This window comes from Peromyscus eremicus, chromosome 1 (genome assembly GCF_949786415.1).
Source record: "Peromyscus eremicus chromosome 1, PerEre_H2_v1, whole genome shotgun sequence".
In the NCBI taxonomy this organism is placed as follows: domain Eukaryota; kingdom Metazoa; phylum Chordata; class Mammalia; order Rodentia; family Cricetidae; genus Peromyscus; species Peromyscus eremicus.
Genome location: NC_081416.1, coordinates 96,501,508 through 96,524,541, shown reverse-complemented (window position 1 = coordinate 96,524,541; position 23,034 = coordinate 96,501,508). Strand labels below are relative to the sequence as shown.

At 37.2% G+C, this 23,034-nt stretch overlaps 2 protein-coding genes across 2 annotated transcripts; both read right to left on the bottom strand.

The window, feature by feature from the left end:
- Nucleotides 1-3,780: 3,780 nt before the first annotated feature.
- LOC131901241 (olfactory receptor 52Z1P-like) lies at nt 3,781-4,746 on the bottom strand. The gene has a single exon (XM_059252465.1). It carries the CDS (start codon nt 4,744-4,746, stop codon nt 3,781-3,783), a length of 966 nt encoding a protein of 321 aa, XP_059108448.1.
- A 9,768-nt stretch (nt 4,747-14,514) lies between these two features.
- Nucleotides 14,515-16,012, bottom strand: LOC131901232 (hemoglobin subunit beta-like). The gene is made up of 3 exons (XM_059252463.1): nt 15,872-16,012; nt 15,534-15,756; nt 14,515-14,776 (listed from the first exon to the last, which is right to left on the bottom strand). The coding sequence occupies exons 1-3, from the start codon at nt 15,961-15,963 to the stop codon at nt 14,648-14,650; spliced, it is 444 nt and encodes a 147-aa protein (XP_059108446.1). The 5' UTR covers nt 15,964-16,012; the 3' UTR covers nt 14,515-14,647.
- Between the last annotated feature and the right edge of the window lie 7,022 nt (nt 16,013-23,034).

The window sequence follows — 23,034 nt, the reverse complement described above, 5'->3', positions numbered from 1 at the left end:
AACTGTGCTCCAAAGCCTGAAAGTTTAACCAGCCAAATGCTTAACCAGCCAAATGCTGCTAGTTTCTGGTCCTCACACCTTCTATACCTTTCTGCTTTCTACCACCACTCCCTGGGATTAAAGGCTGCTTTCTGGGATTAAAGGCGTGAGTCACCATACCTGGCCGTTTCCAATGTGGCCTTGAACTCACAGAGATCCAGAGGGATTTCTGTCTCTGGAATACTAGGATTAAAGGTGTGAGTGCCACCATTTTCTAGGCTTTGTATCTAGTGGCTGTTCTGTCTCTGACCCCAGATAAGTTTATTAGGGTACACAATATTTTGGGGAACACAATACCACCACAACTTATAATATCCATACACTCAGAACTAATGTCATGACCAGTATTTGCTTAACAGAAAGAAGGGTATGAAAATTCAAAAAAGACTTGAAAAGTTGAACTTTCAAAAACCAAGAGTAAAAATATTCATTACTAGAGACTGTGTAGACAGAGAAATTGGGAAGATATATGTCAAAAGATACAATTTTTCATTTGACAGTTTCAATAAGTTTAAGATGACTACAGCTAAGAATAGCATGCTGTGCATTTTAAGTTGCTAAAAAACTGGATTTTTGAGTTATTATCATAAATAACATATTAGGTGATACACATGTTCAATATGTGGGTGTCTCCAATCTATGCCACACACATAGATCGTAATACATTGTATACTTTAGTATACATTGTATACTTTAAAAGTGCATTTTAATATTCTTCATGGTAGAAAGGGATCTTGAAGTTTGGTTTCAAGAGATGAAAGGAGTAAGATTCCCATTTTCTGTTTATGTAGGAAATACACTGCCGACCTTGACCTCTTTAGCGCTGCTTTAGAGATGATCCACAGTATGTGTCCAGGCTATCTTATACACTAAACTTTTCAAAAGGTGACACTGCAATTGACACCACCAATCACACAAAATAATAATAATAAAATAATAATAATAATAAACAATTACACAACTATTGAATAATCTAAAAGAAATGGATAACTTCCTTGACAGACTTAACCTATTAGGACTGAATAATGAAATGGAAAACCTGAATAGACAAAAAACAGGGAAACTGAATCAGTAACATAAAGATATAAAGTCTATCATCAAATAGATGAACAAAGTAAAGAAATAAGTAAATGGATAGATAAATAAATAGTTCAGAACTTGGTGTGGTGGCTCACACCTGTAATTTCATCATTTAGGAAGTTAAAGATTGCCATGACTCTCTGGAAAATAGAGATCACAGAATGAGGTTTTGTCTCAATAAGCAAACAAAATGACACAAAATAAGAAGAGAGAGTCAGGACTAGATTATTTGACTTCAGTGCTGAATTCTATGTATTAAACATTTAAATACCAATGTTTCTCAAACAAATTAAATCAAAGTAGAAGAAATATGTAACAAATTCATTTTTGAGACCAAAAGAAAGACACTGCAAGAAAATATAGTTATAGAACAATATCTTTATGAATATAGATGTAGCCATCCTCAGCAAAACACTAACAATCAAAATGAAGGGATACATTAAGATAATTGTGCTTCATGATAAAATGAGATTTATACATGGGATGTAGCAATGAATCAATGTTTACACATGAATTAATACATTTTATTAACAAAATCAGATACACTCATACACTTACATTAATGTATGTGAAAGTTTATTTTACGGAGTTTATCACCCTTTAATAATGACATCTCTTAACAGAATGCATGAATAGGGAAAGTTTCCCACAAAAATAAAAATTATATGAGACAAGCCCCTCAACAATATTATACTCAATAATGGAATGTTAAAAATTTAACTTTGGGCAAGGTATGGTGGACCTTTAATCCCAGCACAGAGGAGGCAGAGGCAGGTAGATCTTTGTGAGTTTGAGACCAGCTGGTCTACATGGTGAGTTTTAGGCAGGCTAGGATTATATAGTGAGACCTTGTCCAAAAGAAAAAAGCCTTTCCTTTAATTCCTGGAAGAAGAGACATGAGAACAGGAAGACTTTAAAAGCCATAGGTTGGATAGAATTGCTGAAAAATAGTGTCTTCTGGACATGACAAGGACCTTGCACTTGTGAATTCATAACAGCTGTGGCTGTGTGAACAAGTCCTACACAGGATCAATCACCATTTCAACAAGGATAGGAGAGGGACTCATGCAATCTCACCCTACCTGAGGAGTTTGGGCAGGAGATGGCCATTGAGGGAGGAAGAGGTCCTTTTCTTCAGCAGTGTGGCCCATAGTACTTTGCTTTATGATTAGAGCTATGTGTCTTCCTTCTTCTTACCAGGCAAATAATACATGAAAGTTCATTCAGCTCTTTAAAGCATTCGGTATATTTGAGTCTGATGTAAATATATGAAAATGTTTGTGCATATATATAGATAAGTGTATGTATATACACACGTATAAACAGGACAGTAACAAACTCTGAACAGGTTACAAAAATCTTAAAAAGCTCATGTTGAATTTCTAAATGTTATTGTTTTGTCCTTTTGTATCAGAACTTTTTTTTTACATTTTCATGGATTTTCTTAGGTTTTAACAGAAGAAAGTAAAGAAAGATTTTTAGCAAAATGAATTATTATATAACATTGAAGCAAGTTCACACACATGTATGTTGTTGGATTAGAGCCTTTTTCAGTGTAAGTTTCTATGTGAATATTCCAATGAAACTTTTGTTAGATTTTCTTTTTAACTATTAGGCATGGGATTTTCCAATCATTTACTCTTGAAGAGCTTCTATTTCCACCAGTATGCTCCCTTAATGTCTTAGAAGAGAAATCCCCAATGCTTATGAGGAAAATTAGCTTTCATAAAACTCAGGTGATATTGAGTGTTAACTTTTTTTTTTTTTTAAGATTTATTTATTATGTATACAGTGTTCTGCCTGCATGCCAGAAGAGGGCACCAGATCTCATTACAGATGGTTGTGAGCCACCATGTGGTTGCTGGGAATTGAACTCAGGTCCTCTGCAAGAACAACCAGTGTTCTTAACCGCCATTTCTCCAGCCCCCGAGTGTTAACTTTTGTAAAAACAACTGTATTTAACTCACTATTGACAACTTATTTAATGCTTATACTTTAAAAGTGACTTTATAATTATCTAAATTGTAACTATACATATTTTTTCTCAAGGAAGAGACAAGCAGTTCTCCGTGAATTTAAGATCAGCCAGGGTGGCACAGTAAAACCCTGTCTCAATAAAGAAAAAAAAAATAGACCTCATGAAATATCAGGGAATCTAAAAATGTATGATTTTAGAGATAGCAATTTAATATAAGAAATAATGCTGACAAAAATAACCATACTATAAAGGCTTTGTGCTATTGGCCCATGCATCTACTGATGGGCATAGAAATGCTTTACATTTCAGCAGAAAGTGAGACTCACTTTGGAATATGATCAAAATACAATATACATAATTCTCAGAGAATTAATAAAATAATTTTAAGATATTTAATGGCTTTTTGTTCCCTTTTCTTTTCTCTACATACAAACTTGTATTTTTCACAGTTATCTGTATACAGCTATAAAATAATTTGAAATCCATGCTGATAAGAAGTCACTAAGACATTTTCCCACAGTTTCTGGATATATTAGCTAATGTATTGAAAACTCCTGTGGATATCATTGTTTTGAAAGTTAAGGGTTCCTAGATAAATTTCATTACTCGGATTTCTCACAGAACAGACATCTAAAAAGAGAGTTTTATTCAGGAATATGCGATCTTCAACATCAGTTGTCATTTTAACAACATGTACTCACTGAAGAGAAAAGCAAAACCACTCGATCTTGGATTTGCTTGGTCTTCACCCCATAAATGATAGGGTTGAGCATAGGGGGCACCACCACATAGAGGTTGGCCACTAGGATGTGGATGTGGCGAGGAATGGTTTTACCTCCAAAGCGATGGGCAAAAAATGAAAAGAATGCAGGTGTGTAGAACATAAGAATGACACAGATGTGGGAACCACATGTGTTAAGGGCCTTATGTCTGGCAGCCCAAGAAGGGATCTGAAAAACAGTGTGAAGGATCAAAGCATAGGAAATAATGATGAGTATTATATCCAGCCCTGTAGACAGGAGGGCCATAGTCAGGCCATATATGATGTTGACAGTGATATTGTCACATGCCAATCTGGCAATGCCCATATGCTCACAATATGAATGGGGAATTATGTTTCTCCCACAATACAGAAGTCGATATACCAGGAAGATGAATGGACCACAGATGAAAAGGCTCCTAACCACAGCTGCTGTACCAATCTTGCCAATGACAGAGGAGGTGAGGATGGTGGTGTATCTCAGTGGGTAACAGATGGCCACATAGCGGTCAAATGCCATGGCCAGAAGAATAGCAGACTCTGCCACAAAGATGAAATGTATGAAAAACATTTGGGACACACAGCTACTAAAGGATATACCCCTGGAATGGAACCAGAAGATAGCCAGCATCTTGGGGGCTGTAGCTGTGGAGAGTAGGACATCTGCTAAGGCCAGCATGGAAAGGAAGAAATACATGGGTTCATGGAGGCTGCGTTCAGTCATTATCAGGAAGATCAGGAGGACATTGCCTATGACAGCCACAATGTACATAGAACAGATGGGGATGGCTATCCAGGCATGCAAATCTTCCAGTCCTGGGATTCCAATCAGAACATACCACACATCCTGTGGACTGGTGAGATTGTGAAATGTAGAGGCCACCCTCATTGTCCACCCAAGCCCTGATTCTTTAACAAACACAACAAGGTTGAAGATTGAGGAGTATAGTCAGGGCTGAATGAGTTCTGATCATATTCATCCCAAATATTGGCATCTGTGTGAAAAGCATTAAGGAGGATTAACTAGCTCAAATGTGCACTCCTTTGATCAAGATATTGACTATTGCACCTTCAAAGAAATGGTTATCATTTAATAAGTATTTAATATGTACTTTAGCATCTTACATATATAAGCTTATAAAATCCTTATGATAACCTACTGGAATGGTCGCTATAACGACCTATAGCATCCACACTGTTATTCACATCGACAGAAAAGGGAGGTCCCATAAGCTTTGAGTCTTTTTTCCTAGAACTTATTTAATCCAAAATGTAGTTTAATTATCATCTACAACTATGACACAGAACATGCACATCAAGTCTCTCACTCATCATATCCCTAAAGAAAATGGATATAAAACTGAGATTTGTTCCTCATGAAATAAAGTTTGATAAGGTAAATTTCAAGATTTTAATGCAATATGCCCTCTTCTATGTTGAGTGATCAATAAGTTGATGCTAAGCCTTGAATTAGCCGTTGGAATCACAAAAGTGAATTAAATGTATTCCTGTCTGCCAAATAACCTATTTTTCAAATCTATATGAGATTTTAAAAATCTAAACTATTTGCAACCCCAGATTTTACTGGACTCTGAAATGCACAAGCATACTATGTAGTTAAGAAAAATTATTACACTAATGTCTACTTAAGTCAGAAATTTTTGAAAATCAGATAATATACCTTTGTATTATAAAGCACAGCACATAAGTAAATGGTGATAGCTACATAAATCAGATAAATCCCCTCAGTAAAGAATGCATGGTCTTTTAATAAAAAGAAGAAAGATGGTTTGCTGATTACAAGTTCTGAATGAAGGGATTTAGAAAAAGGAACTAAGACATTACTACACTGTGTGTGTGTGTGTGTGTGTGTGTGTGTGTGCGCGCGCACACGCGCATGTGAGTAAAACACAATATAGACATCAGTATGAAATCTGTAATTGATACAGTTCCAATATTCTCCCAGTACTTTTCTCCAAACAAAAGGTGACAAAAGGTTTTATTCCCTAAATGACACATGAACATACAAAATGAATATCTCACAATCTACTGAATAGAGAAAAATCTTTGCCAGCTGTACATGCAATGGGGAATTAATACTGTGAATATGTAAAGAACTCAAAAAACTAATATGGAACAAGAAAATCATCCACTGAGTATACAGGCCTTTGGGATGAATAGACAGTTATCAACAGGGGAAAAAAGGCAATAAATGTTTGAAAAAGTGTTCAACATTCTTAGCCATCAAGGAAATACAAATGAAACTGCTTTGAGATGCCACTGCATCTCAGAAGGAGTACTGAAACTATCACATTCACGGGGAAGTGAATGCAAGTGGAGATTATTATGTCATGCAGTTTAAGCTAGTCCCAGCCAAAGACAAATTTTGTAAGTTTCTTGTCATATATGGAACATCAGTTTAAATTTATATATGGATGTATATATACAAACATATATAAATATAAATGTATGTCTATATATATACATACATATGTAGGTCATCAAAGTAAAGTTAGTACTATGAGAGAGGATGAAGTGATATAAAGAGAACAGAAATGGTCCTAGAGAAGGAAGGTTGTTGAATATCTTTGTAATGAATGCATGAGGAAATATTTGGTAAGAGAAAAGAGCCTGACACGGGGAGAGTGGAGCAGAGGATAAGGGGGAATAATGAGGATGCTAAGTATAATTATATAGAAGGAACTATGTATTGTGATATGGATACTCAGAACTAAGTATAATGATATAGTTAGATGAATATGTAACAATAAAATACATTGTGTATTCTTGAAGTTTTGTTTTGTTTTGTTTTTGCTGTTGTTGTTGTTTCGAGACAGGGTTTCCCTGTGTAGTTTTGGTACCTGTCCTGGATCTCACTCTGTAGACCAGGCTGGCCTCAAACTCACAGAGATCCACCTGGCTCTGCCTCCCGAATGCTGGTGTTAAGGGAGTGCGCCACCACCGCCGGGCTACATTGTGCATTCTTAACCAAAAAATTAATTAAAAGAGGAGCAGCTGCCTTTTATGCCTTGATTCCACTATAATTGAGTATTCTAATTGTGCACCAATGTGCTGTATTGTTGCCACTTTTCACTAACTATTAGTACAAAATAGCCCCTTTTATCTGATTCAAATATTAGACACTGCTTATTTAATTATAGTTAAATATATAAGGCAGAGTCAGTCAATTTGGCCTTATCATAAGTTAGCACGAAGTTCTTTAAAAACAATGGACATCTATGGATTTGCTTCCCCTCACATAAACCAGTTGATGAATGGGACTGTTAGGACAGTAAAACAGTCTCGATGGAGAAACTGGTGTAAAGACAGAGGGAGGCAAAGAGACCCCTCAGGTTCTCTTTGTTCATAGTGAGCATCAACCACCAATCTTTTCTGTCATTTGTCTTTCACTATGATACTAAGATTTGTAATTACCTATACTGTTGATACGTGCTCCTTGTAGTTTTATGGTATGGCAATATTATTGGCATATTCTGGCTGAGGCTTCACACAATTGGACCTGAACACCACCAGCTAAAATGTACTTGCCTATGTGGCAGAGATTGTGACTTTGAATTTTAATTCTCTTGCTGATAGATTACCTAAAAAAAATTAGCATCATTATGAATCCATTCTCAAATAAGCATTTGAAAAGAGCAGCAACATAAATCAGATAAATCTCTACTCCAGCAACAAACAACATTGGGGCACTCATAAAATTACCAACACTAAGACAAAAATAATTGCTACTTTTAATACATGTAACTTTCTTGACCTCAGATTAAAATTTTTGAGGCATACCTGCAAAACCAAGATGTATTATCTTATGCTGTCTATAACAATCTGTTGTCATCACTTGTTTTTATAATGCCCAGTGATGGAAGCATTGGTTTCAAGTAGACTGCTATTCCTATCTAGTCACCAGTGTAAGACCTTCATCACGTTCAGAGCTAACATCTCTGAATTTCAGCTACTCAACATGTATCTGAACCATTACCTGGTATCATAATGCTCAGTACATTTTGTGGAAAATATTCATGTATTCATCTGTGTCTATAGAAGGATTGTTTTGACTAAACTTTTTAAACAACTAAGCATTATTTGCCACTACAAAATTTAATGTGCCTAGAGTTAGTGTCCTTTGATATCAAAAAAACCCACAAAACTGGCCATTGCATAAATACAATCTAAAAGGGGGAAAGTCTTGTCTGATTACTCAATTACTCAACATAAAATAGAATTATACCATGGTTGCAGATCAATGTGACTAGAGTTAAGTGCTGTACCCTATGGGTCAGAACTGCCCAAAACATGACAAATTCAAGAAATAATGAACACCTCTGCCATTTCCTGCTTATTTTCCTGTCCTCTGAGGAAAGCTTCATTTGAGCATAACTGTGTACTTACTTGCTTCTGTTAGAAATCTGAAGATACTTAATAGTTTAGGAGAAAAGGCAATAGCAAGGAGATTCCCAGAGTCCAGACAGCAAATCTGCACCACTTACTTATACTTCTTTGTAGGTATCTCTTGGGTCCTAGATGTTTAGCCCAAGAGCAGTGAGTTGTAGCCTACCATAGGAGAATTGCCCAACACTGGCTCCTCCCCTGAGAGCTTCCCTGCCTTCTCCTCCTCCAGAGCCTGAGAGACATTCCTCTGCTTAGCATTCCCAGGCATTAAAATTAACACTTGTGCAGGGTTTGTTTGCATGTCATATCCTGTTCCACAGAGGCATCTACAGTAATAGGACTCTAAGTACCATGTGGGGCAGACGTGCTGCATGATTTTTAGAAGCCACTACAATGAGTCCTTTTTTCATCATATATTCCTTCAAATCTTAAGGCTCTTTGTTTTTCATTCTGTTCCCTACATCACACTATAGGATTACTCAGGATTACAAGGCTCCAATAATGCATGAAGATGTCATAGAATTCATTTTTTTGAGTATTTTATTATTTATTATTATGAGTATTTTTGATAAGAGGTTAATTTTTACTTTTGTAAATTATGTGTCTATAAGTCAGTATAGGTTACATGGAGACTAGAGGCATCAGGTTCCCCTGAACCTGGAGTAAAGGCTATAGTGAGCTGCTATTATGAAGCTAATGTGGATGCTGGGAACTGAACTCCAGCCATCTCTCTATCCCAATTACCCAGCTTTCCCATAAAGATCAGGACTACCTGCCTAAGGATGTACCTTCATTGGGCTGGGACCTCCTGCATCAGTTAATAATCTTCCAGAAGTATGCCCACAGGCTAATTGCATCTAGGTGATTTCTTCAGTTGAGACTTTCTTCTCAGATGACTCTAGGTTGTTTCAGGATAACACTCAAAGCTGACTGGGATACACATACTGATCACCACCCTTTTAAAGCCATTCCTCTAAAGATCCCGTTGCTTATCGGTAGGGGGCAGAAGGGTTCCATTGATTTCCTTTTTTCTTTCTTCCTCATTTCTTCAAGGGTACTTGAAGCAAGTCTGTTTTTAAATGTGGTCAGGTCAGCTAGGGTTTTGGCAAGGCTGAAAACATAGATAAGAACCTCCTACAAAGTTTTTCCAAAGAACTGGGTCTTAGAGGTTCCAAATATGCTGATACCAGACAGAACAGTTGACCACAAACTTAAAGAATTCGCAAATACCAGTGTGCATTGTTATGACTATTATTCTGTAAATGCCCTTTTTAGTTACTCATATTTTTTCTAGTATTTTATTCACTGTATATTTTGTCTATAAAGAATATGCCAATCTTAGCTGAAATATAAAGCATTTTATATTATTTATTGAAATATATCATTTAATATATTTTAACATATATTATTTTATATTATATAGAAGCATGGTAACATATATATATTAATAATAGTTCTATTTAGCTATAGCCATTTGTGGGTTCTGAATAGCTTCCACCAAATTTTAGGTTATTTAATTCTTGAGGGGGAAAAATGCCAAAGACAGTCACTGGAGAAAAGACAGACTCTTTAGCAAATGGTTTCAGGAAACTGGATGTTTACCTATGGAAAAATAAAACTGGATCCTTCTCTTCCACACAACATAAAAATCAACTTCAAGTTTATCAAATGCCTTGGTGTACACCCAGAAACTCTGAAATCACTAGAGGAAAAAGTAAACACTTCAAGAGACAGGCATAGATGAGGACTTTCTCAATAAGATTCTGGCCCCTCCAGACCCACAATGGATAAATGGGGCCTCATAAACTTTCAAAGTATCTGTTACGCAACAGAGACTGCAAATGAAGTGAAGAGGCAACCCACAGGTTCCGGGGAACTCTTTGCCAGCTATACATCAGGCAGAACTTTTAAAAATGAGCCATTTGGTATACAGGCATGTCTTTTATCCATGTGTGGTCTATTACAAGAAAAATAGGACCAAGAATCTGTTATGTTGTTCCTATCCACGAAAATTAATTCTCCAAAAGTATGTATATATTAATTCCAAGCTCAATATTGCCCTCTAAAGCTGACTGAGAAGATGGCTCGAAGCTCTCAAAACCTGTACCACTCACATCCTGGCTTCTTTTATGATCCTGTATATTCTTTCTGTTATTTGTGTGATTGCAAGGCATCCTGAACCCCTCTATTATGCTATCATAGCTAGTGTGAACACAATCCACTCTGACAAACCCAGTGATTAAGAGCATGAAAACCCAGAGAGAGATTTCCCTTGAAATAGCCAGAAACCCAGTGTGTTCTCGGTCAACTCACCTTGACTAGATTAGTTATGAAAGGTTCAATACTAGCCCCAGGACATTCATATGTGAATCCTCTTTCTCATTTAATTATAAGAACTTAATAGGTATATTCATTTTAATATCACTCAAAACACCAGAAAATACTAAAGAGGCCTAGAAAATAGATAAGCTTATGAAACAAATATACAAGGTAAAAATAATTTTAGACCAATTCTGGCTCTGATCTGTGTAGGTGCTGTGGGTATCTAAGTGTCTGTGTTCCGTATTAATGTGAATAATGATGTGACAAATACTGTTTGGTAGCTGCCAGAGTGTGAGACTCATATCCACCTAAGGAACAAATTGTACTTGGCTTTCAGATAAAAGAGAACTTTCTATATTTCTATGATTTATCTGCTCTTCATCCATCTTCCCTTTTCTCTCCTGAATAATGTCAATATGGGAGTGAAAAATCAGCTGGATACTGTGAGCTTTGCCAGATCAGGACCTTAACATTTTACCACTAGCTAAATAGATTTCCATTGATGTTTATTAATCTAGTGATGAGTAATGTGGGAATTTCCTTTTCTTACTGTTTCATTTAAAAATCCCAGTGATGCTTATAAAGGGCAAAAACAAGAAGGGAAATTTTGAGAACTTGTAGAATAAAAACAACATAGGGTAATGTGAGAAAAAACTAAAGAAAGATACCAAATGCAGTTTGTACCCATAACAAACTCCTCCTTAATCTAAAATATTTTATATAAAAGTTTGCCTAAAAGGGGTGCCCTTAAATTATTAAATGACGTGGCTTGCTTTTCATTTCCATTTGTAGTCCAGTCATTTGATCCTCAGAGCTATCAACATTTGTCTCTCCACTTTCATTCTGTGTGGCTGGCTGTTCTGTTTTAACTTTCTCCCCTTTATTCCCTCAAGCACTCTAGGTAGTGAATGAACAAGCTCTGTCAGGATGAAGCAGCAGTGAGTAGTGCTTTCATATCAACACATCACCACATTGAGGACAGGACTGTCTTTGCTGATAAGGAAGGCTAGCTGTGAAGTCACTATATCAATTAAAAATACATCTTGCCTGGGTTCTTGGTTTTTGAAGTGTATATAGCTATGAGATGGAGAGAGAGAGAGAGAGAGAGAGAGAGAGAGAGAGAGAGAGAGAGAGAGAGAGAGAGATTCTGATTAAATCAGCCTAAGCACCAAGAACTAATAATTGACAGAAAACAAAAGAAGATAACTTATAAAATGGTTAAATCTATAAGTACAGCTCTTAAATGACGTGTACTGTCTCTTAACAATCTGTATTTGTTAGTAGTCTTCTAAACTCTGAAAAAACAGGCAGTGAGCTCAAATGCTGTGTGAAGGTTTGTTGTTTGTTTGTTATGTTTTTGCTAAGTTAGAAAGTTCACTTGTGTCAATTAGTGGGTAGGTTGTGAAAATCTTCAGTTCCATATGAAACAAGAAGATATCACTTCCAGAACAGGTGAACATGGGCTTTCATATTAGCAGATATCGCATCGTGGAGGCCCACATTTTATAAAGCAGCTTCACTCTCTTAACAGGAACACATTTTGACCACTTAGTGTTCAGCTAGTCCCTATCCTCACTGACCTAATGTAGATGATGGCTCACTCAGCTGGTCCCTATCCTCATTGACCTGATGTAGATGATGGCTCACTCAGCTGGTCCCTATCCTCACTGACCTAATGTAGATGATGGCTCACTCAGCTGGTCCCTATCCTCATTGACCTGATGTAGATGGATGGCTCACTGTGAGGCAAGGAACTAGTGGTCTGCCACATGTGAAGGAACAATTCGGAGTTTGATGGCTGGTTTTGTTTTGTTTGTTTTTGTTTTTGTTTTTGTTTAGAGTTACTTCTTAACTGGGGTAATCCCAAAGGCACTTAAATCTAAACTAAAGACATTCTAGTTGTCCCAGGTCATTTTTGTGCAGTTGACTAGATTGTGATAGTCTGTATGCATGCTACTGACTTCCAGTAAAACTCATGCAAAACCTAAATGTCTCACCATGCCTATGAACAGTCACTGCATATGCTATGAGCAAAGACTGAGGAATCTCTTATCTACAAAAACACCTTGCAAGGATGCCAACTTTAGAGCTGCTAACTGCTAGTATGTCTTTATGATATATGTACATAAACATATAGATAGATAGATAGATAGATAGATAGATAGATAGATAGATAGATACATTCACATATGCTCCAACACATGTCCTTTGCCTCTTTGACAACAGTTATTCTAACAGAATAAAGTGATATCTCTTGGTGTTTTTTGACTTGCCTTTCCCTGATACTGAGTTTCTTTGCCTGTATGTGTTGGAATTTTGTGTGACTTCTTTTGAAAGAATATCTGTCTCATTCCTTTTTCCATGTTCTTTCTAGTGAATTATATGAGTCCCTTATATACTTTGTATATTAATCTGTTATTGGAATTAGCTCACAGATATTTTCTCCCATTTTATAAATTGATTTTCATTTTCTTGATTATTTTCTATGCTATGCAGAAACTTTATTATTCCCAACTTGTTTGACTCATTCCTTTTTGTTTTTCTTGTCCACGCTTTTGTTTTCTTGTCCTTGGTAGATGTAAAAGATGCCCTGTTTTTGTTGTGTGTGTACTAAGACAAGCCCTCCCTATGTGCCCTAGGTGGGCATCAGACTCATGATCGTGACTCAGCTTCTTGAGTGCTGGGATCACAGGCATGCACTACAAACCTGGCTCACAGACAATCTTAATTAACTTTGCCCTACATTTTAGTCTAGATATTTTGCACTTTTCCATCTTAATGTTTTGATTCATTTTATACTTTCAGGCAAAAGTTAAATTTGATTTCATTTTGATGGCTTCATTCTGTAATCTCATAATTTGTCTCTAATTATTCATCATGGATCATATAGTAGTCTAACAGTACTGCCAGACTTGTATTAAAGTAAAGGATTAGGAACAATTGAAACTCATATTTTGTTTCCAGAATTTAGCATATCCAGAAGGTTATAGACAGGGGAAATGCAAGTATGTGGTATTGCCAATAGTAGCATCAACAGTTACACAGCCAGAAAACAAAAAACAAAAAACAAAAACAAAAACAAAAAAAGAGAAACAAGTTCAGAGGGATGTCAATCTCCAACCCCTTCATGAGTATTCAAGAAAGACACATTGGAAGAGAATGTAATTCTGTTTGCTGTGAACTCATGAAAGCTCCCTAAATAAGCAATGACTATCAAGGAACAAAATGTTTCTTCTCATGTTCTCCCTAGTCCTGGATTTACCCCATATCAATATCTCCTGACCTCCTGTGCAAGCTGTGAGTATGTGAAGATTTATGATCATTGCTAATGGTAGAGCAGGGGACAAGGGCTTAAGAGCTCCTGCTTTTCCTGTTTCCAGCATGTCTCTGTAACTAATGGGGTTATCGATATAAAAGAGGTCAGGAGAGGATGAAAAATGTGTGTAGAAAAGCATGGAAGGAAGAAAATCTTTAAGAGTAGTAGGAATTTCAAGCAGGAGAAGTTATTAGAGTGAAGTCTCTGAGGTTCAAGGTAGTATGTGAAAAGACATGAGACATCTGTGAGAACAACCAGAAAGAAAATGTTACTATAAAACACAGTGAAAACCTATGCTGTAAATTAAACCCTTACTTGAATTCTTTTCTGAATAATAATGAATGGGCATCAGAGGAGATTTCCCACACAGTAGCTGCTTACCATCTCATCATCTATCAGGAAGCACCTGATATCATTATATTAGCTCAAAGTCAAACTGAATAACCTTTTTCTAAGTACTCTTTTTTTTCGCTGTATTTTATTTTTGAATTATTTTAATTAAAATAGAATGGCATGACTTTCACCCTCCCTTTCCTCCCTACGGCATATCCCAGTTACATTATGTCTTAAATGCTTTACATGAATCCTTCCAAGAAACAATTAAAGTACACCTTTGCAATGAAAGTACATATTGTTTAATAGAGAGAAGCTAGAAGCCCAAAGGCCTTCATCATTTTCCCCACAACTGACAGTTTTTCTCTGGATAAAATAAGCTTTGAGCATAAACAAAAGAAGGAACATGAGTTTAGTGGTACTTGTGAGCCAGGGCAGTGGCCACACCAGCCACCACCTTCTGATAGGCAGCCTGTGCAGCAGGGGTGAAATCCTTGCCCAGGTGGTGGGCCATCACAATCACGATCATATTGCCCAGGAGCTGTGGGAAGATGGAATAGGCATCAACATGATAGTAGAGAAAAATACCAGACACTTCAGGCTCATTTCAAATGGCACTTATGGTTCTAACCTTGAAACACAGGCAGAATGACAGCTGAATCTTACTGGGAAATTTTGAGAAGAATTTTTCTATGACAAGCAGAATTTATATGCAAAAAAAATCTATTCTGGCCAGGTGGTGGTGGTGTACACCTTTAATCCCAGCACTTGGGAGGCAAAGGCAGGTGGATCTCTGTGAGTTCGAGGCCAGCCTGGGCTACAGAGTGAGTTCCAGGAAAGGCACAAAGCTTCACAGAGAAACCCTGTCTCAAAAAAAAAAAAAAAATCTATCCTATGTCTTAGCCAGAAAGCCAATTATCTCTGTTATTCTTTAGAGCTATGCAAAGAAGCAGGTAATTGTTTATCTTCCTTGTCCTCAAAGCAAATTACCAGGAAATGCTTGAAAGAAAACAAAGTAAACAAAGTAAATGATGAAGAAGGAATACATTTTAAAACTACAACTGAAAATTAAAGTTTACTTGAGAAAAAGAAAATCACAACATAGAAGGACAAAGTGAGAGGACATGATGATTGGGAGTGGAGGGTAAAATAACCAAACTCTTGTCAGCACTCCATGGGGAACAAGCAGAAACCATCCATCTAAACTGCTCCCTAGAATCTCTTCCCCTTTCCTTCTGATAGGAAGGTAAGCCCAGAAACTAGAGGAAAGAAACCATGGGCAGACCCATCAGACTCACCTTGAAGTTCTCAGGATCCACATGCAGTTTGTCACAGTGGAGCTCACTCAGGCTGGCAAAGGTGCCCTTGAGGTTGTCCAGGTGTTTCAGGCCTTCACTAAAGGAGTCAATCACCTTCTTGCCATGGCCCTTCACCTTGGCATTACTCATGACAGCAGAGGCAGAGGACAGGTCTCCAAAGCTGTCAAAGAACCTCTGGGTCCAAGGGTAGACAATCAGCAGCCTAAGAAGGAGAGAACAGCCAGAGGATGCTGGAAGTTATTGCCTGTGGGCAGCAGACCTCCATCTCCATGCACCCAACTTCCACTTGTGAGTTGTCTTGTAACCTGAATACCAACCTGCTCAGGGCCTCAGCACCAACTGCATCACTGTTCACTTTTCCCCACAGGCCGGTGACCAGAGCCTTCTCAGCATCAGTCAGGTGCACCATGGTGTCTGTTTCTGAGGTTGCAAGTCAACACAACAGTATCAAAGGCAAATGTAAGCAGCAACTGATCCTGCTCTACTTTATATGCCCTGCCCTGGCTCCTGCCCTCTCTGCTTGCTTGAGCAGATTGGCCACTGCCAGGGTGTGGCTCTTCCTTCAGGGTGAGGCTTCAGTGAGACAGCCATACTACCCAGGGTGGATATGGCACAGGCTTATTCTGGCTGGGGCTGCACACAATTGGACCTGAACACCACCAGCTAAGATGTACTTGGCTGTGTGCCAGAGATTATTACTTTGAAGTTTAATTCTCTTGCTGATAATACACCAAAAAAAATTAGCACTGTTATGAATCCATTTTCAAGTTAGCATTTGAGGACAGTAACTACATAAATCAGATAAATTTCTATTGCAGCAACAGACAGAATTGGGGCACTCGTAAAATTGCCACCATTATTAGAAAAATAATTGCTACTTTTAATAAATGTAACTTTCTTGATTTCAAATTAAAATTTTTGAAGCATACCCACAAAACTGAGATATATTATCTCATGCTGGCTATAGCAATCTGTAGTCTAAAATCATCTCTTGTTTTTATAATTTCCAGTGATGGAAGCATTGGTTTAAAGTAGACCTCTATTCCTGCCTAGTCACCAGTGTAAGAGCTTTATCACATTCAGAGCTAACATCTCTGAGTTTCAGCTAATCAACATGTATCTGAACCATTACCTGATATCATAATGCTCAGTACATTTTGTGGAAAATACTCATGCATTCATCTGTGTCTATATAAGGGTTGTTTTGACTAAACATTTTAAACAACTAAGCCATATTTGCCACTACAAATTTAATGTGCCTAGAGTTAGTGTGCTTCAATAGCAAAAAAAAAAAAAAACAAAAACAAAAACAAAAAACAAAAAAAAAAACGCCACTGCATAAATACGATCTAAACAGGGAATAGTCTTGTCTGGTTACTCAATTACTCAACATAATATAAAATTATACCACCATTGCAGATCAATGTAACTAGAGTTAAGTGCTGGACCCTAAGGATCAGAACTGTTCAAAAACAGCTAGTTCAAGAAGTAATGGACATCTTCTGTCATTTTCTGCTTCTTTTCCTGTCCTCTGATGCAAGCTTCATTTGAGCATAACTGTGTGCTTACTTGCTTCTGTTAGAAATCTGAAGATACTTAATAGGTTAGGAGAAGATAAGAGGAAGGAGATTCCCAGAGCCCAGACAGCAAATCTGCACCACTTACTTATCCCTCTTTATAGGTATCTCTAGGGCCCTAGATGTTCAGCCCCAGAGCAGTGAGTTGCAGCCTACCACAGGAAAATTGCCCAACAGTGGCTCCTCTCCTGAGAGCTTCCCTGCCCTCCCCTCCTCCAGAGCCTGAGAGACATTCCTCTGCTTAGCATTCCCAGTCACTAATATTAACACCTGTGTAAGTTTCTTTGCATGTCAGAGATTTGCACTGGCACAGTCATATCCTGTTCCACAGAGGCAGCTACAGTAATAGGACTCTAAGTATCATGTGGGGACAGACGTGCTGCATGATTTTTAGAAGCCACTATAATGAGTTCTTTTTATCATACTGTCCTTCAAATCTTAAGACTCTTTGTTTTTCATTCTGTTTCCTACATCACAAAATAGGATTAGTCAGGATTACAAGGCTCCAAGAATACATTAAAATGTCATAGAAATCTTTTCTGCCTTTTGAATAGTTTATTATTATAGTTTTGTTAAGAGATTAATTTTTATTTTTGTAAATTATGTATCTATAAGCCCCTATAGGTTACATGGAGACTGGAGGCATCAGGTTCCCCTGAACCTGGAGTAAAGGCTATAGTGAGCTGCTATTATGAGGCTCATGTGGATGCTGGGAACTGCACTCCAGCCATCTCTCTATCCCAATTACCCAGCTTTCCTATAAAAACCAGGACCATCTGCCTAAGGATGCACCTTCATTGGGCTGGGACCTCCTGCATCAGTTAATAATCTTCCAGAAGTATGCCCACAGGCTAATTGCATCTAGGTGATTTCTTCAGTTGAGACTTTCTTCTCAGATGACTCTAGGTTGTTTCAGGATAACACTCAAAGCTGACTGGGATACACATATTGATCACCACCCTTTTAAAGCCATTCCTCTAAAGATCCCGTTGCTTATCGGTAGGGGGCAGAAGGGTTCCATTGATTTCCTTTTTCTCTTCCTCATTTCTTCAAGGGTACTTGAAGCAAGTCTGTTTTTAAATGTGGTCAGGTCAGCTAGGGTTTTGGCAAGGCTGAAAACATAGATAAGAACCTCCTACAAAGTTTTTCCAAAGAACTGGGTCTTAGAGGTTCCAAATATGCTGATACCAGACAGAACAGTTGACCACAAACTTAAAGAACTCGCAAATACCAGTGTGCATTGTTACGACTATTATTTTGTAAATGCCCTTTTTAGTTACTCATATTTTCTCTAGTATTTTATTCACTGTATATTTTGTCTATAAAGAATATGCCAATCTTAGCTGAAATATAAAGCATTTTATTTATTTATTAAAATATATTATTTAATATTTTAATATATTTTAAAATATATTATTTTATATTATATAGAAGCATGGTAATATATATATATATATGAATAATAGTTCTATTTAACTGTAGCCATTTGTAGGTTCTGAATAGCTTCCACCAAATTTTAGGTTATTTAATTCTTGAGGGGGATAAATACCAAAGACAGTCACTGGAGAAAAGACAGACTCTTTAGCAAATGGTTTCAGGAAACTGGATGTTTACCTATGGAAAAATAAAACTGGATCCTTCTCTTCCACACAACATAAAAATCAACTTCAAGTTTATCAAATGCCTTGGTGTACACCCAGAAACTCTGAAATCACTAGAGGAAAAAGTAAACACTTCAAGAGACAGGCATAGATGAGGACTTTCTCAATAAGATTCTGGCCCCTCCAGACCCACAATGGATAAATGGGGCCTCATAAACTTTCAAAGTATCTGTTACGCAACAGAGACTGCAAATGAAGTGAAGAGGCAACCCACAGGTTCCGGGGAACTCTTTGCCAGCTATACATCAGGCAGAACTTTTAAAAATGAGCCATTTGGTATACAGGCATGTCTTTTATCCATGTGTGGTCTATTACAAGAAAAATAGGACCAAGAATCTTTTATGTTGTTCCTATCCACGAAAATTAATTCTCCAAAAGTATGTATATATTAATTCCAAGCTCAATATTGCCCTCTAAAGCTGACTGAGAAGATGGCTCGAAGCTCTCAAAACCTGTACCACTCACATCCTGGCTTCTTTTATGATCCTATATATTCTTTCTGTTATTTGCATGATTGCAAGGCATCGTACACCCCTCTGTTATGCTGTCATAGCTAGTGTGAACACAATCTACTCTGACAAACCCGGTGATTAACAGCATGAAGACCCAGAGAGAGATTTCCCTTGAAATAGCCAGAAACCCAGTGTGTTCTCGGTCAACTCACCTTGACTAGATTAGTTATGAAAGGTTCAATACTAACCTCAGGATATCCACATGTGAATCCTCTTTCCCATTTAATTATAAGAACTTAATAGGTATATTCATTTTAATATCACTCAAAACACCAGAAAATACTAAAGAGGCCTAGAAAATAGATAAGCTTATGAAACAAATATACAAGGTAAAAATAATTTTAGACCAATTCTGGCTCTGATCTGTGTAGGTGCTGTGGGTATCTAAGTGTCTGTGTTCCGTATTAATGTGAATAATGATGTGACAAGTACTGTTTGGTGGCTGCCAGAGTGTGAGACTCATATCCACCTAAGGAACAAATTGTACTTGGCTTTCAGATAAAAGAGAACTTTCTATATTTCTATGATTTGTCTGCTCTTCATTCATCTTCCCTTTTCTCTCCTGAATAATGTCAATATGGGAGTGAAAAATCAGCTGGATACTATGAGTTTTGCCAGATCAGGACCTTAACATTTTACCACTAGCTAAATAGATCTCCATTAATGTTTATTAATCTAGTGGTGAGTAATGTGGGAATTTCCTTTTCTTACTGTTTCATTTAAAAATCCCAGTGATGCTTATAAAGGGCAAAAACAAGAAGGGAAATTTTGAGAACTTGTAGAATAAAAACAACATAGGGTAATGTGAGAAAAAACTAAAGAAAGATACCAAATGCAGTTTGTACCCATAACAAACTCCTCCTTAATCTAAAATATTTTATATAAAAGTTTGCCTAAAAGGGGTGCCCTTAAATTGTTAAATGACATGGCTTGCTTTTCATTTCCATTTGTAGTCCAGTCATTTGATCCTCAGAGCTATCAACATTTGTCTCTCCACCTTCATTCTGTGTGGCTGGCTGTTCTGTTTTAGTTTTCTTCCCTTTATTCCCTCAAGCACTCTAGGTAGTGAATGAACAAGCTCTGTCAGGATGAAGCAGCAGTGAGTAGTGCTTTCATATCAACACATCACCACATTGAGGACAGGACTGTCTTTGCTGATAAGGAAGGCTAGCTGTGAAGTCACTATATCAATTAAAAATACATCTTGCCTGGGTTCTTGGTTTTTGAAGTGTATATAGCTATGAGATGGAGAGAGAGAGAGAGAGAGAGAGAGAGAGAGAGAGAGAGAGAGAGAGAGAGAGAGAGAGAGAGAGACAGAGAGAGAGAGAGAGATTCTGATTAAATCAGCCTAAGCACTAAGAACTAATAATTGACAGAAAACAAAAGAAGATAACTTATAAAATGGTTAAATCTATAAGTACAGCTCTTAAATGACGTGTACTGTCTCTTAACAATCTGTATTTGTTAGTAGTCTTCTAAACTCTGAAAAAACAGGCAGTGAGCTCAAATGCTGTGTGAAGGTTTGTTGTTTGTTTGTTATGTTTTTGCTAAGTTAGAAAGTTCACTTGTGTCAATTAGTGGGTAGGTTGTGAAAATCTTCAGTTCCATATGAAACAAGAAGATATCACTTCCAGAACAGGTGAACATGGGCTTTCATATTAGCAGATATCGCATCGTGGAGGCCCACATTTTATAAAGCAGCTTCACTCTCTTAACAGGAACACATTTTGACCACTTAGTGTTCAGCTAGTCCCTATCCTCACTGACCTAATGTAGATGATGGCTCACTCAGCTGGTCCCTATCCTCATTGACCTGATGTAGATGATGGCTCACTCAGCTGGTCCCTATCCTCACTGACCTAATGTAGATGATGGCTCACTCAGCTGGTCCCTATCCTCATTGACCTGATGTAGATGGATGGCTCACTGTGAGGCAAGGAACTAGTGGTCTGCCACATGTGAAGGAACAATTCGGAGTTTGATGGCTGGTTTTGTTTTGTTTGTTTTTGTTTTTGTTTTTGTTTAGAGTTACTTCTTAACTGGGGTAATCCCAAAGGCACTTAAATCTAAACTAAAGACATTCTAGTTGTCCCAGGTCATTTTTGTGCAGTTGACTAGATTGTGATAGTCTGTATGCATGCTACTGACTTCCAGTAAAACTCATGCAAAACCTAAATGTCTCACCATGCCTATGAACAGTCACTGCATATGCTATGAGCAAAGACTGAGGAATCTCTTATCTACAAAAACACCTTGCAAGGATGCCAACTTTAGAGCTGCTAACTGCTAGTATGTCTTTATGATATATGTACATAAACATATAGATAGATAGATAGATAGATAGATAGATAGATAGATAGATAGATAGATACATTCACATATGCTCCAACACATGTCCTTTGCCTCTTTGACAACAGTTATTCTAACAGAATAAAGTGATATCCCTTGGTATTTTTTGACTTGCCTTTCCCTGATACTGAGTTTCTTTGCCTGTATGTGTTGGAATTTTGTGTGACTTCTTCTGAAAGAATATCTGTCTCATTCCTTTTTCCATGTTCTTTCTAGTGAATTATATGAGTCCCTTATATACTTTGTATATTAATCTGTTATTGGAATTAGCTCACAGATATTTTCTCCCATTTTATAAATTGATTTTCATTTTCTTGATTATTTTCTATGCTATGCAGAAACTTTATTATTCCCAACTTGTTTGACTCATTCCTTTTTGTTTTTCTTGTCCACGCTTTTGTTTTCTTGTCCTTGGTAGATGTAAAAGATGCCCTGTTTTTGTTGTGTGTGTACTAAGACAAGCCCTCCCTATGTGCCCTAGGTGGGCATCAGACTCATGATCGTGACTCAGCTTCTTGAGTGCTGGGATCACAGGCATGCACTACAAACCTGGCTCACAGACAATCTTAATTAACTTTGCCCTACATTTTAGTCTAGATATTTTGCACTTTTCCATCTTAATGTTTTGATTCATTTTATACTTTCAGGCAAAAGTTAAATTTGATTTCATTTTGATGGCTTCATTCTGTAATCTCATAATTTGTCTCTAATTATTCATCATGGATCATATAGTAGTCTAACAGTACTGCCAGACTTGTATTAAAGTAAAGGATTAGGAACAATTGAAACTCATATTTTGTTTCCAGAATTTAGCATATCCAGAAGGTTATAGACAGGGGAAATGCAAGTATGTGGTATTGCCAATAGTAGCATCAACAGTTACATAGCCCAGAAAAAAAAAAAAGAGAGAAACAAGTTCAGAGAGATGTCAATCTCCAACCCCTTCATGAATATTCAGGAAAGACATATTGGAAGAGAATGTAATTCTGTTTGCTGTGAACTCATGAAAGCTCCCTAAATAAGCAATGACTATCAAGGAACAAAATGTTTCTTCTCATGTTCTCCCTGGTCCTGGATTTACCCCATATTAATATCTCCTGACCTCCTGTGCAAGCTGTGAGTATGTGAAGATTTACGATCATTGCTAATGGTAGAGCAGGGGACAAGGGCTTAAGAGCTCCTGCTTTTCCTGTTTCCAGCATGTCTCTGTAACTAATGGGGTTATCTATATAAAAGAGGTCAGGAGAGGATGAAAAATGTGTGTGGAAAAGCATGGAAGGAAGAAAACCTTTAAGAGTAATAGGAATTTCAAGCAGGAGAAATTATTAGAATGAAGTCTCTGAGGTTCAAGGTAGTATGTGAAAAGACATGAGACATCTGT